This window comes from Phaethon aethereus (genome assembly GCF_964289735.1).
Source record: "Phaethon aethereus genome assembly, chromosome: 19".
Taxonomy (NCBI): Eukaryota; Metazoa; Chordata; class Aves; order Phaethontiformes; family Phaethontidae; genus Phaethon; species Phaethon aethereus.
This window is the reverse complement of record NC_138595.1, coordinates 12,660,773-12,673,213: the sequence shown is the minus strand read 5'-3', so window position 1 is coordinate 12,673,213 and position 12,441 is coordinate 12,660,773. Positions and strand designations below refer to the sequence as shown.

The 12,441-nt window shown below is 53.3% G+C and overlaps 1 protein-coding gene across 1 annotated transcript in view; it reads right to left on the bottom strand.

Moving 5' to 3' along the window:
- The window catches only part of STX1A (syntaxin 1A), a gene marked incomplete at both ends in the record, with an annotated part of 90,252 nt that overhangs the window by 7,040 nt on the left and 70,771 nt on the right, over positions 1-12,441 (bottom strand). The window contains one exon of the mRNA XM_082008382.1: positions 5,903-6,011. Within this exon, the coding sequence (XP_081864508.1) occupies positions 5,903-6,011 (109 nt within the window). The remainder of the gene's footprint in view (positions 1-5,902; positions 6,012-12,441) is intronic.

Below are 12,441 nucleotides of genomic sequence, written 5' to 3'. Positions count from 1 at the left end.
CCAGGTCCCAGGGGATGGGGCAGAAGTAGCTCCATCAGGGTGTGCAGGACCCTGGGGAAGCTCCCAGGGAAGCCTCCATCACCCAGTTGACACCGAACACCAGATTGCTCAATTTTGCATGCCAGGCGCTCTATGAATAGGGAACACTTCAGGCACTTTGAGGCTGCAGAAGTCAAACTGAACTAACCCTAACAGCTTAGCTGTGCTCCTCCAGCTCACACCATCCCTCTTTCCCGTGGCAGGGCTGCACGAGCACCCACAGAGACACAGCTAGGGCTCAGGTTGGAAATAACAAGGAAGACAAGGCACCTTCCCAAGCCTGGGATCCTCTGTCTGGATCTCGCTTTCAAACTCTCATTAGATACAAACCCATACAACTCATGGAGAGAGGGATAACGCTGCCCCGTCCGCCCATGCGTGTAGAGTTACTGGGTATGAGTGACCCAACCCACTTGGCCGTCCCCCAGTTCACACAAGTCTAGCACTGCCTGCAGTGGTGTCGGGATGAGCAGACTTCAGCTATAAAAGCCCGCCCAGCACATCACAAACTGCCACCCACCTCTCCGTCCCTCAGGACGCCTTCTGCTCAGCCAGGGAGGGGCTGCAGGGGCCAACTTCCAGCTCTGTGCAGGCATTTTCACCCGACAAGACATTTTTAGCTCAGATAAATACTGTGGCCATTCCAGAGATGAAAGTGTCACAGGAATCCTAAATAAGCCTGTCTCAGCACCAGGGGCTTCGGGACCACCCGGGGCTGCCCAGAGGAGCCGCTGGGGCTGGAGCAGTCCTCCAGACTCTCCTGGCTCCAGGGCAGCTTGGGATGCAGCCACAGTTTGCCTTTCTGCACATCAATTAACCTGGTCTCGCACAGTGGGGCGGGGGCTGATTGTTTCCCGCAGTGCCTTTGGAGACGGCAAATGCTGTATTTTTGGCTCCTCAGTTCTCACACATAATAAAACTGTTCATACAAACAAGCAGCATCTGCGCAGCACCTCCATGGCTTCCAAGCTGCACACTCACCACAGAAAGTTCCTCCAAGCCTCAAATTCAATTCCCCTGGGAGCAAAACCTAATTAGATTTAAGATGTCATTGCTCATAATGGACAAAATGGAGAGGAAAAAAAAGAAGGATTGACACCTCCCACTGCAGGCAGCACAGAGGCTTGTGCCTGGGGAGCGCGGCTCCCAGCAGACACGGGGACACCGCTGGGGGGGACACACAGTCCAGCCAGAAGACAGCTGCCAAGCATCTGTCCTGCCGTCATCAACCCCACAGCGCATCCTGCGACCCCTCCATGGCATCTGCAGTCTCGGTGTGTTTGGGAGCAGGGTGAGTAAGGGTGGGGTGAGGGTAACAATTGAGGCTGGGGAGATTAAGCAGTGTGAGAGGAGAGGACATCATGCCACACAGGCTCCTGGGCTCAGCATGTGCTGGATGGGCAGGCATGACGGTCAGGGTCGCTGCGGCACAACCTCTGGCACATACAGCCACAGCAGTGCCTACACAGAGAGAAGGGACAGATCCTGAGGGGGCTGTGGGGAGCCCCAGAGAGTGGCTATGGCCCAGGGCAGTGACTCTACATCACCGTTTCTTCTGCAACTGTCCTACTTGCAGAGCAAAGAAGCAGATGCGGTTAGGACAGAGAAGCTCGCCAGGCACTGGGGAGCCTCCCCAGAGCAGCTGGGAAGTCCCTGCTCTCATACTTTTAAAACCCGAATGATTTACTGGCTTTGCTGTCAGAGCTCCCGGTACTTTCTATCTTTGGATTCATCAGCTGAAAACGAGAGCTGAGGATTTCGTAGAGCGTTGTGCAGTTGTCACATCCCAGCTATGCTCCGTTCACAAGAGCCTGTTCAAGGGCCCCTGGAGCAGCAGGGACTGAGGTGCTGGCTGGGACACCCCGGGACAAGCAAAGCCCTCTGCCCAGGAAGCACTCCTGATAAAACCTCAATAAGCTTGTTGCTTTTGACAAGCCCTTGTGCAAGAAGAGATTCTCCACTGTTCTGACAGAGGAACCCGGCTTTTGCAAAGGACTGTGCACAGGATTCTGCACCTTTCCAGCGCAAACCCCATCCTGCCTCTGAATCTTCTCCACACCTCCACCCTGAAGGGAAAGCAGGTCCGTCACTGTCAGTAAGTAAGTAAGTAGGATACCTCCTCTGCACCCAGCCACTGCACCACAGTGAGTCCTGAGCAGCCTTTTCCTTGTGCCCCATCAATGCTCTGTCAGGCATGGACACCCCAGCAGGATGGACAGAGTGAAGACAAGTATAATTTAATATATCTGCATAAATTAAGCACAGCAGCAGAGTCCTTCCAAAATGTGGGAGTAGAAAAAAAAGAGGAAGGTTTCTTTCAGGTCTGCAGACAATTAAGGACCTGGCTAAGTCCTTTCAAATCTTGTCCTCTCTTAGAAGAGAGGCATAGGGATACCTTAGATTCCTATTTACATTACAAGCCACCCCTGTGGCTGGGTATCACCTACAGAATGATGTTAGCTGATGAATGAGTCAGCTGGAGCACTGACACACTCACATCGACACACATGTCCTGCTTTACATTAAATGTCGAGCTCTTGTTGAGCCTCATGTCAGTCAACCTTCCCATTCAGCCAGAGTGAAACATTTCTATTATTATTATACATCATAAAGACTAATCTTAACAGAGGAAAGGTTAGCACAGCCAAGTCTCCTTCTAGCCCTCCACAGAAACTACCATACTCCACTAGCACCTGGATTCCCAGGCTTCTGCAGCTCACAGAATCACAGAAGGGTTTGGGTTGTGAGGGACCTTTACAGGCCATCTAGTCCAACACCTCTGCAATAAGCAGGGAGATCTTCAACTAGATCAGGTTGCTCAGAGCCCCGTCCAGCCTGACCTGGGATGTTGCCAGGGATGGGGCATCAACCACTTCTCTGGGCAACCTGGGACAGGGTTTCACCACCCTCCTTGTGAAAAAATTCTTCCTTATATCTACTCTAAATCTGCCCTCTTTTAGTTTAAAACCGTTACCCCTTGTCCTATCGCTACAGGCCCTGCTAAAAAGTCTGTCCCCATTTTTCTTATAGTCCTCCTTTAAGTACTGACAGGCTGCAGTAAGGTCTCCCCAGAGCCGTCTCTTCTCCAGGCTGAACAGCCCCAACTCCCTCAGCCTTCCTCCTCAGCAGAGTTACACCCCTCGGACCATTTTGGTGGCCTCCTCTGGACCTGCTGCAACAGGTCCATGTCTTTCCTGTGCTCAGGGCTCCAGAGCAGGACGCAGTACTCCAGGAGGGGTCTCACCAGAGCGGAGCAGAGGGGCAGAATCACCTCCCTTGACCTGCTGGCCATGCTTCTTCTGATGAAGCCCAGGACACGGTTGGCCTTCTAGGCTGCAAGCAGACATTGCCGGCTCAGGTCCAGCTTTTCATCCACCAGGATCCCCAAGTCCTTCTTGGCAGGCCTGCTCTCCACCCCTTCATGCCCCAGCCTGTACTGATACCAGCTTGCCCTGACTCAGGTGCAGGACCCTGCACTTGGCCTTGTTGAATCTCATGAAGTTCACGCGGGCCCATTCCTCAAGCTTGTCCAGGTCCCTCTGGATGGCATCCCATCCCTCAGGTGTGTCAACTGCACCACTCAGCTTGGTGTCATCTGCAAACTTGCTGAGGGTGCCCTCGATCCCACTGTCTGTGTCGTCAATGAAGATATTAAACAGTCCTGGTCCCAATATGGACCCCTGAGGGGCACCAATCTCCATCTGGACATTGAGCCATTGACCACTCCCCTCTGGATGCAACCATCCAACCAATTCCTCATCCACCCAACAGTCCACCCATTAAATCCATATTTCTCCAATTTATAGAGAAGTATGTTGTGGGGGACCATGTCAAAGTTCTTGCAGAAGTCCAGATAGATAGACAGATGACATTGGTAGCTCCTCCCTTGTCCACTGATGTATTCACTCCATCACAGAAGGCCACTCATTGGTCAGGCAGGACCGTGCTGGCTGTCTTGAATCACCTCCCTGTCCTCCATGTGCCTTCACATAGCTTCTAGGAGGATCTGTTCCATGATCTTCCCAGGCACAGAGGTGAGATTGACGGGTCAGTAGTTCCCAGGGTCCTCCTCTTGACCCTTTTTAAAAATGGGTGCAATGTTTCCCTTTTTCCAGTCTCCAAGGACTTCCCTTGAATGCCAGGACTTTTCAAATATCATGGAGAGTGGCTTGGCAACTACATCAGCCAGTTCCCTCACAACTCTGGGAAGCATCTCATCAGGTCCCATAGACTTGTGTATGTTCAGGTTCCTCAAGGTGCTCTCGAACCAGATTTTCTCTTACAGTGAGAGAGACTTTCTCTCCCAGTCCCCGTCTTCCAGCCCATCCCCTCCAGAGGTGTAGGAAGAGAGACTGACAGTGAAGACAAAGGCAAAGAAGTCACTGACTACCTCAACCTTCTCCTCATCTGTTGTTACCAGTCTGCCAGTCTTGCTCCTCAGGGTGGGTAGGCTTTCTTTGATCTTCCTTTTCTGGTTGACATACCTGTAGAAGGCCTTCATATTGTTCTTTGCATCCCTTGCCAAGTTCAGCTCCAGCTGCGCCTTGGCCTTCCTGACCCCATCCCTACACAACTAGGCAGCATCCCTGTATTCTGCTCCCTTGTCTCTGAGGGCAGTTTCCCAGGGGGTCCTATTGACCAACTCCTTGAAGAGCTGGAATTTTGCTGTAGCTGGAGTGAGAAAGCTTCATCAATTGACTCCCTTGATTGGGCGGCCTGCAGTAGACACCAACCATGAGGTTTCCTTTGTTGCCTCGGTCTCTGATTCTTACTCATAAGCTTTCAACCTGCTCATGGCTATTCTTCAGAGACATTCCCACAGGTGACCATCAAGGACATCATTCTCACTCAAAGATCTCCTACCTTATTATTCACGCCACGTTGTAAAAGGGAAGAAAAACACCCATTTGTTTGTGAGAAAAAAAAAACCTGGACTAGCTTCAGACTCTTTCATTTTAAGCACTAAAACCCATGATGCCTCTCTGACAATGAGATTATTTGCAAAAATCTCTTATAATCTCTGCATGCCCTGACTTCTCCCTTGCTTGCTTATTCCCCTAATTACGGTGGTGATATGGTTCTTCTTTGCTGGCAGATGGCCATGTTACTCTAAAACTAACCAGGTATCACCAATGGCTGAGAAGATCTACCAGGAGAGCAGGTTTTGTGGACAGGCAGGACCAGATTCCTCCTAAGCGACGGGCTCTGGATGCTGCAGGGAGATCTTAGTGCCACGGTGGTGACAGTCTCAGAAGTGTCACCTGGAGCCCGCCTTCAGCCAGAAGACACCACTACTGCTGCTAAGAGCCATCAGGGTCCTGGATCCAAGTTGCTGCCTGGGGCAGGCACCGAGGCTCACGCTCCTCCTGCAGCAAGGGAAACCACTGCGAGCTCCAAGTGCTCCCACGTCAAGAGCTCACTTCTCTGGTTTTATATTTAGATCAGTTCACCTGCGACCAAAAGCACCCAGAGGAAAGGCAAGGTAACACATGGAAGTCAGCAATTCCCACTAGGTTCTTTGAATTCAAAATTAGCTGCAAATAAGGAAGAAATTTCTCTCCCTGTGTTCTCTTCACTCTCTATGCAGCATTTAAAAAATATCCAAGGGGAGTTTTTGTGCTTTGCTGCATGTGCTTTGCTAGATGCAGTTTGACACTGAAATACAAGGTACCACCTTGTGTCTGTCCCCCAGCAGGAGCCATGTCCCGGTTGGTCCCACGAGTGCGTGCACAGCCCCCCCCAGGTTTTCACGGGGGGAGCTCTGCACAGCTGAGGGAGCAGCTCTGACCCAGCGAGAGCCGGTGCAGGATGCAGCCCCATGGCACGCACAGCCCGGCTGCATTCCCCCTCCGGGTTTACTCACTGATCTCCAGCTGCCTCTGGATCCTGCCCTTGCAGCGCTCCCGGTAGTCAGTCTGCGTGGCGTTGTACTCGGACATCACCTCCACGAACTTGCGTGACAGCGTCGAGTGCTGCAGAGGGGAGAGGAAGAGAGAGCAGGGGTGAGGGTCCCACAGGAGGGAGAGACCCGCCACCCCCGCAGGGGAAGGCTCAGCCCTGAGCACCCCCCACACCTCTAGCAGCCCAAAAAGCATTTCTACCCCAAAAGGTGCTCCAAGGATTGTGACGAAGCACAAGGGGGGCAGGTGGCAGCAGGTGACACAGACGCACAGGGGTGGACCAGACGCACCCCTCACCTGAGCCCAACTCGAGCATAGCCCTCAGCCTCAAGAGGGCTCCCCGGGGTAGCGGCAGACCCGTGGGTCATGACTGGCAGCACCCTCCTGGCACCACAGCTTATGCCCAAGCAGCCCAGAGCCAAGGCCACAACGGTGCCCTGGGTCGAGCCCTGCCTGCCTCTGCCATGCTGCTGGGATGTGCAGGACGCAGCACGGGCTCAGGATGGAGCTGTGGTGGTCACTTTGCAGTGCTGGAGGTGGGCGAGAAGGCCCCTGGGGGACCTTGCACGCTGAGCCATTGAACCTCCTACGTGGCCGGGGCACAGCTAGCCATGGGGAGCCCAGGGGCCAGGGCATGCAGGCTGGGACACAGGCACAGGGAATGTCTGGGGTAATTGCCCCCACTCTGGAAGCACGGTCCCGCTCTTCCTCCCCGTGCTGGAGGGCTCCCCCAGGCACCAGCCCCATGGGGATGCAGGGGATAACTGCCTGCCCCACACCGAGTGTCTGTCTGCAGAGCTGCCAGCCCAGGGCGGATGGTGTGGCAGAGCTGTCAGCCCCGCTCACAGAACATTCTCAGCATATTAGGCTGCTTTCTGTTCTCCAGGAAACGCGCTAGAAAACCTTGGAACTAGAGCTGACCAGGGTCCAGCTGAACGCGCTGACCCCAGTGCTGGTTGCTGCCCCCGAGGGGGAAGCTCGCGCCCAGTGAGCACCCACACTGCGGCCTGACTTGCTGTCTGACCTAGCTGCCAGGCTGAGAACAACAAACAGCCCTGAAGATGTTCCAGGAAGGTGAGGACAGAGCATCACGGGCATCGTCCATCCAAACACTTCTATCTCTTGAACGAGCCCTTTCCCCAGTATGCCAGAAATCGAGTTTCATAGGATCATGGACTCACAGAATAGTTTGGGTGGGAAGGCACCTTCAAAGATCAACCAGTCTAACTTCCACCTGCTGTGGGCAGGGACAGCTTCCATTAGACCAAGTTGCCAGAATGTTAAAGCCTTTAGACTGCTCTTTGGGGCTGTGGAAGACTTTGTTTGGGGGTAGTTTTGCTTGCAGTTAAAAAAAGGATGTAATTTCCTTCATCTTGTTCTTGGGAGTACTTGGGCTGTTTATAAAGGCACAGATAATCCGCAGCTGGGAGCTTCACTCTGACCGACGGCACTTGCCCACAATGAAGAACAGCCAGCAGCAGGACATGGGACTCAGCTATGCCCACCAAGCGGGGCCAGAGCAGTAGCTCTGCCCGTGCCGGCTGTCCTCGCACCCCTCCAAGCTCCTCGCCATGGCTGTCAGCAGCAGCCGCTCCCCACGGTGTGCTCCCGTCCCCTCTGCTGAATGAGATGGGAAGGGCTGGCAAGGGGGTGTCGTGGGTCGCCCTTGGTGGGAGTGATACTCTGTCACGTTAAAACATGTAAGCGTGGCTGGAAACGGGCCGTGGACCCTTCCCAGAGCTGGGGGAGGTGGGAAGGGTGATCAACACAAGGGGACATTGGCATCATGCAGCTCCTTAGACCCATAGGCACACAGATGGCAAAGCTCAGCAATCACCTGCAGCCATGAGCAGGCTGCTCTGAACTCACACGGGCTACAGACAGGTTGTTCTCCTGCTGCAAAGCAGCATCTTCTCAGAGCTTTAGGTGCACTCTTATAGATTTATGGACTCACAGAATGGTTTGTGTTGGAAAGGACCTTCAAAGATCATCCAGTCCAACCCCCCTGCTATGGGCAGGGACATCTCCCACTGATCAGGTTGCTCAAAGCCCCGTCCAGCCTGACCTTGAACACTTCCAGGGATGGGGCATCCACAGCTCCTCTGGGCAGCCTGTGTCAGTGTCTCACCACCCTCATGGTACAACATTTCTCCCCGATGTCCAGCCTAACCCCACCCTTGTTCAGCTTAAAACCATTGCCCCTTGTCCTGTCACTGCAGACCCTGGTCAAAAGTCTCTCTCCCTCTTTCCTATGAGCCCCCTTTAAGTGCTGAGTGGCCGCAGTGAGGTCTCCCCAGAGCCATCTCTTCCCCAGGCTGCACAGCCCCAACTCCCTCAGCCTTTCTCCACAGCAGAGGTGTCCCAGCCCTCAGACCATTTTGGTGGCCTCCTCTGGACCTGCTCTACCAGGCCCGTGTCTGTCTTGTGCTGGGGACCCCAGAGCTGGACGCAGTGCTCCAGGGGAGTCTCAGGAGAGTGGAGCAGAGGGAGAGCATCCCCTCCCTCGTCCTGCTGGCCATGCTGCTGGTGATGCAGCCCAGGAGACTCTTGGCTTTCTGGGCTGCAAGTGCACATTGCTGGCTGATGTCCCATTTGTCATCCACCATTATCCCCAGTCCTTATCCACAGGGCTGAATGCCTCCCTTTCCAGGGAAGACAAATCTGCTGCATGAGTCTCAAGTGAAGCCAAACCCAATACTGTGTCAAGCAAGAAACACTTGTGTGCTTCTTCAACTGTACAGCAGAAGCAACAGCACGTGACTGATGGGCCACATCTTTCACATCCATCCTGGGCACTCAGCATCAACTCTCTCATGCAACAAGCACCTGCAAGGTGGGACCAGCCAACGGTACTGCTGCAGAGGGAAGAAGGGTTACCCAACCTCACCCTGTGGACTGCTCATGCAGCCCAACCCAGGGAGCGGGGAGCAACAGAAGATACGGAAAATGGTGGAAGGTGAAAGGAGAGGAGGCAATGGCAAAGGGCTAGAAATAGAGGATACTCAGAAAGGATAAGAAAGAAGATATGGAGAGACTGACATGATGAAGAAACTCCCGATGAGTGTTACCTCTGGGACTTTCAGGGCCACCAGCACGGCCTCAGCTCATCCCACAGAGAGCTGAACCAAAGGGCTGTACCCAGCCCTGCTGAGCTGGACCAGCTCTCAAAGCCTCTACACAGGGAGCAACCAGTGTAACGCAGCATCTTTGCAGGGTCAGGCATGCCTGGTGCACACCGGCTTGGACGCTCCTACCGGGTGTTTGTACACCCAGAGCAGTCTCAGCCAATAGACCCCGACCTCCAGGACACGGTGCTGGAGACGTCTGGAAGATACATTTGCGTTTGCTTTGCAGCTATTCTAAGCAAGAAGCACCTCAGTATTTATAGCAGAGCCTCAGGCTCAGCCCATCTTATTCCTCCTCTGCCGGCAAACCTCACACGGAAGCCTGCCGGCAGCTTCAGCGTCAGCAGGCAGCCTCTGCCTGAGAGGTGCCTGGCCCAAAGCAAGGTCAAAACAGCTCCTGAGCACCATGGCTTGAAATCTGGCACAGATGTGATGTGCCATCCAAGTGACTCTTCTGCCATTTCAAAATTGTTTTCCTAAAATCCAGTTCATTCTCATTCAGCTGAAAAGTATCAACATATGTTTATCTGCAGCCAAATACAGCCTGGGTGTTGAACGACACCCCTTTCTGCTAACCAGTATACCACCCATACCTCTTTTACTTAAGAAGTTATTTAGCTTAGTGTTTATTTTGTCAGATTGTTATTTTATGTTCCCACGGGCATCCCACATGTCTACAAAATGCATTTGATTTTTGAAGGAACATAAGAGTTTCATGCAAAATGGGCTGGAAAAAGCATTTTAAATGGCTTTCAGTCATTAAATAAAACTACCTGAATATTCCCAGTAACTAAAAAGCATACCAAAGAAACTCATTTGAAAGAAATTCATTAAACAGAAAATATTAACTAAAGTTAGGAAATGGGGTTGTTTCCTCTGCAGCCAGCAATCTTCACTTTCCAAATATGGGGAAAGCAGCCCAGTTTGCTGAACTACCAGGCTGGATTTCCAAAGAGCTCATACAGCTCTGGGTATCCACAGGGGGCTTGAAAACCCCACAAAGCCCACACTGAAACGTGGGACCGTGGCCTTCAATGTTTTTAATTAAGAGAAAGACATTTCTGAAGTGCTCATCCCGTGGGAGAGCCCGGGGGCAGATGCCAGCCTTCCTCCTGAGCCTGTCAGGGTTACAGGGCGAGCAGAGATCCCACTCCTGAGTTCCCACCGACTGGGTTTGTTTCAGTGTTTGAACTAGTTCAAGCCAGGTGAATATTTCCATCGCACCAGCTAGATAAACCAAGCCTGAAAGTAACTAGAGCAAAAGCTATTCTGAATAACAAGGACCCAAAGTACTGACATTTGGAAGAATGCAAATGTTTTGCTCTGTTATTAGCTCAAAATCTGGTATTTATAGAAACACGGACAATACTGTTGAGACATCTGGGAACCTGCATCACTGGCAACATTTCCAGGCTGGGGATGTCCTCGGGAGCCGCAACCCCGAAGCCCTCTGTATCCTGCTGCTGCTGGTGAGCTGACTGAGGCAGGGTGTTTTATTCAAACCGTTGCTGTGAAATGGGGGCAAACAGAGCGCTTTTAATGTAACGAATTTAGAACGCAAGAACAACATTTCCCTGGTGCAGAAGCAGCCCAGGAGCCAGGCTGCCCCTGGGACCAGTTTGCTGGAGGCTTGTGGAGTCGGGACAGCTGCTGAAGGACGAACTCCTGCTCCCAGTGAAGAGGCCAGACCACCGGCTCGCCCAGGACCGCGGCCGGAGGACCAGCCCTGCCTGCTGTGCTGGGGCACATTCTCACAGGAGCCTCCGGGCTTTGCTGGCTCCACACAGCCCAGTCAGCTGGCCCGGGGCAAGACAAAGCCATTCCTATGAAAGCTCCAGGTCTGATGAGGCTCTTCTGGCTGGAGACAACAACAGCAAAGCCAGAATAAAAGTCCATAATCTTAATGCTCAGTTACTCCTAATTTACAACACGTTAACAAGGGGGCTCCTCATTCCTCCTTTTTCTCAGTGATTTGCCCACAGAAATGTCCCTACAAGCTAGTGAAGCCCTTGTTGCAGAAATACCTACACAAGGACCAGAGTTAAAGTACCAGGCATATCTAAATCAGCTCTCCAGTTCAACTCATTCCAAATCCCACAAGCAGATGTAGGAAGGTAGGTGGGAGTGAGTCCAGGCTCTGGAGTAACACAGACACAGTGGGCTGGGTGAGCAGGAGGACAGCCAGTGGGGCGAGGACAGCGGTTGTCCACTTCCACCTAGTGCTTGTGCGACCACAACTAGAGTACCATGTTCTGCTTGGGGCTCCCCAAAACACATCGCATGGGAGTGAAGCCAGTTGAGGCCACCAAGCACAGGACAAATGAGGACAGGCAGGGTTTGGTCAGCTGCAGGTGACAAAGCTCACGGGGATTGCTGCCTACGACAACACAGTGGGAGAATGGAGAGAAGCTGGAGCCAGACTCTTCTTGGAAGTGCACAGAGGCAGGACAAGAGACAACGGACCAAGCTGGGACACAGGGAATTCCAGTGAAGGGGGAAAAAAACATCATAAGGGCAGTAGAACACTGGACTGGGGCCCAGAGGACCCATGGACCAATGCACATAGCATCTCCCTCCTTCTAGATACTGTGAATGCAGCTGGACAAGGCCATGAGCAACCTGATGCAGCTAGCACTGCTCTGTGGTGGGCGCTGGCATCTCCTGAGCTCCCTTCTCACCAGCGTGCTGTATTCCCACTACAAGGAGCAAACATGGGTGCCAGACTTCTAGTTGCTTGACCCTGGATGGCTGGGACTCCAAGGAGGACACCCATGCTACCAACACAGCCAATGCCAGCTCGCAATGCAGTGCCCCCGCTGAGGATCTGTCCCATGGGACCAAAAATTCAAAATCGCAACAGCAGTGCACTGGGTACTGGGCCAAAACCAACGCAAGCAAGGGCCAGGGACATTTTCACACTAATGGTATGTTCCAGTCAGAAAACTGCCTTAACACAAGCTCACCCCACACTGTTCCCTGGGTGACAGCTACAGCGGTCGCATCGCTACAGCTCACCCGTCAGGTACACACAGCCCGGCAGCACTGCGTGCCAGCCCTGCCAGAGCTGTCAGCTCCTCTTACCCGCCGTGCACGGTGACAAGCAAAGCCAGCAACGCAACCCTGGGACAACACTGCTCTGTGCCCAGCTCTCCATCCCGCATGCGTGAGCGTGCACGCCGGGCACACGCACCGCTGGGCGCGGGGTCCCTGTGTGGGGTTGGCATCCCTGGGAAGATGAACAGCTGCAGCAGTCCAAAGTCAGAGAACACTCAAGTCAGAAGCCAAAGCCCCGAATCAGAGCACGCTACATCACCCACCTCAGCCTGCCAGTTCAGCGGCTCCAGGCCCTCTCCCCTGATTACCTGCAGAGCCTAGAG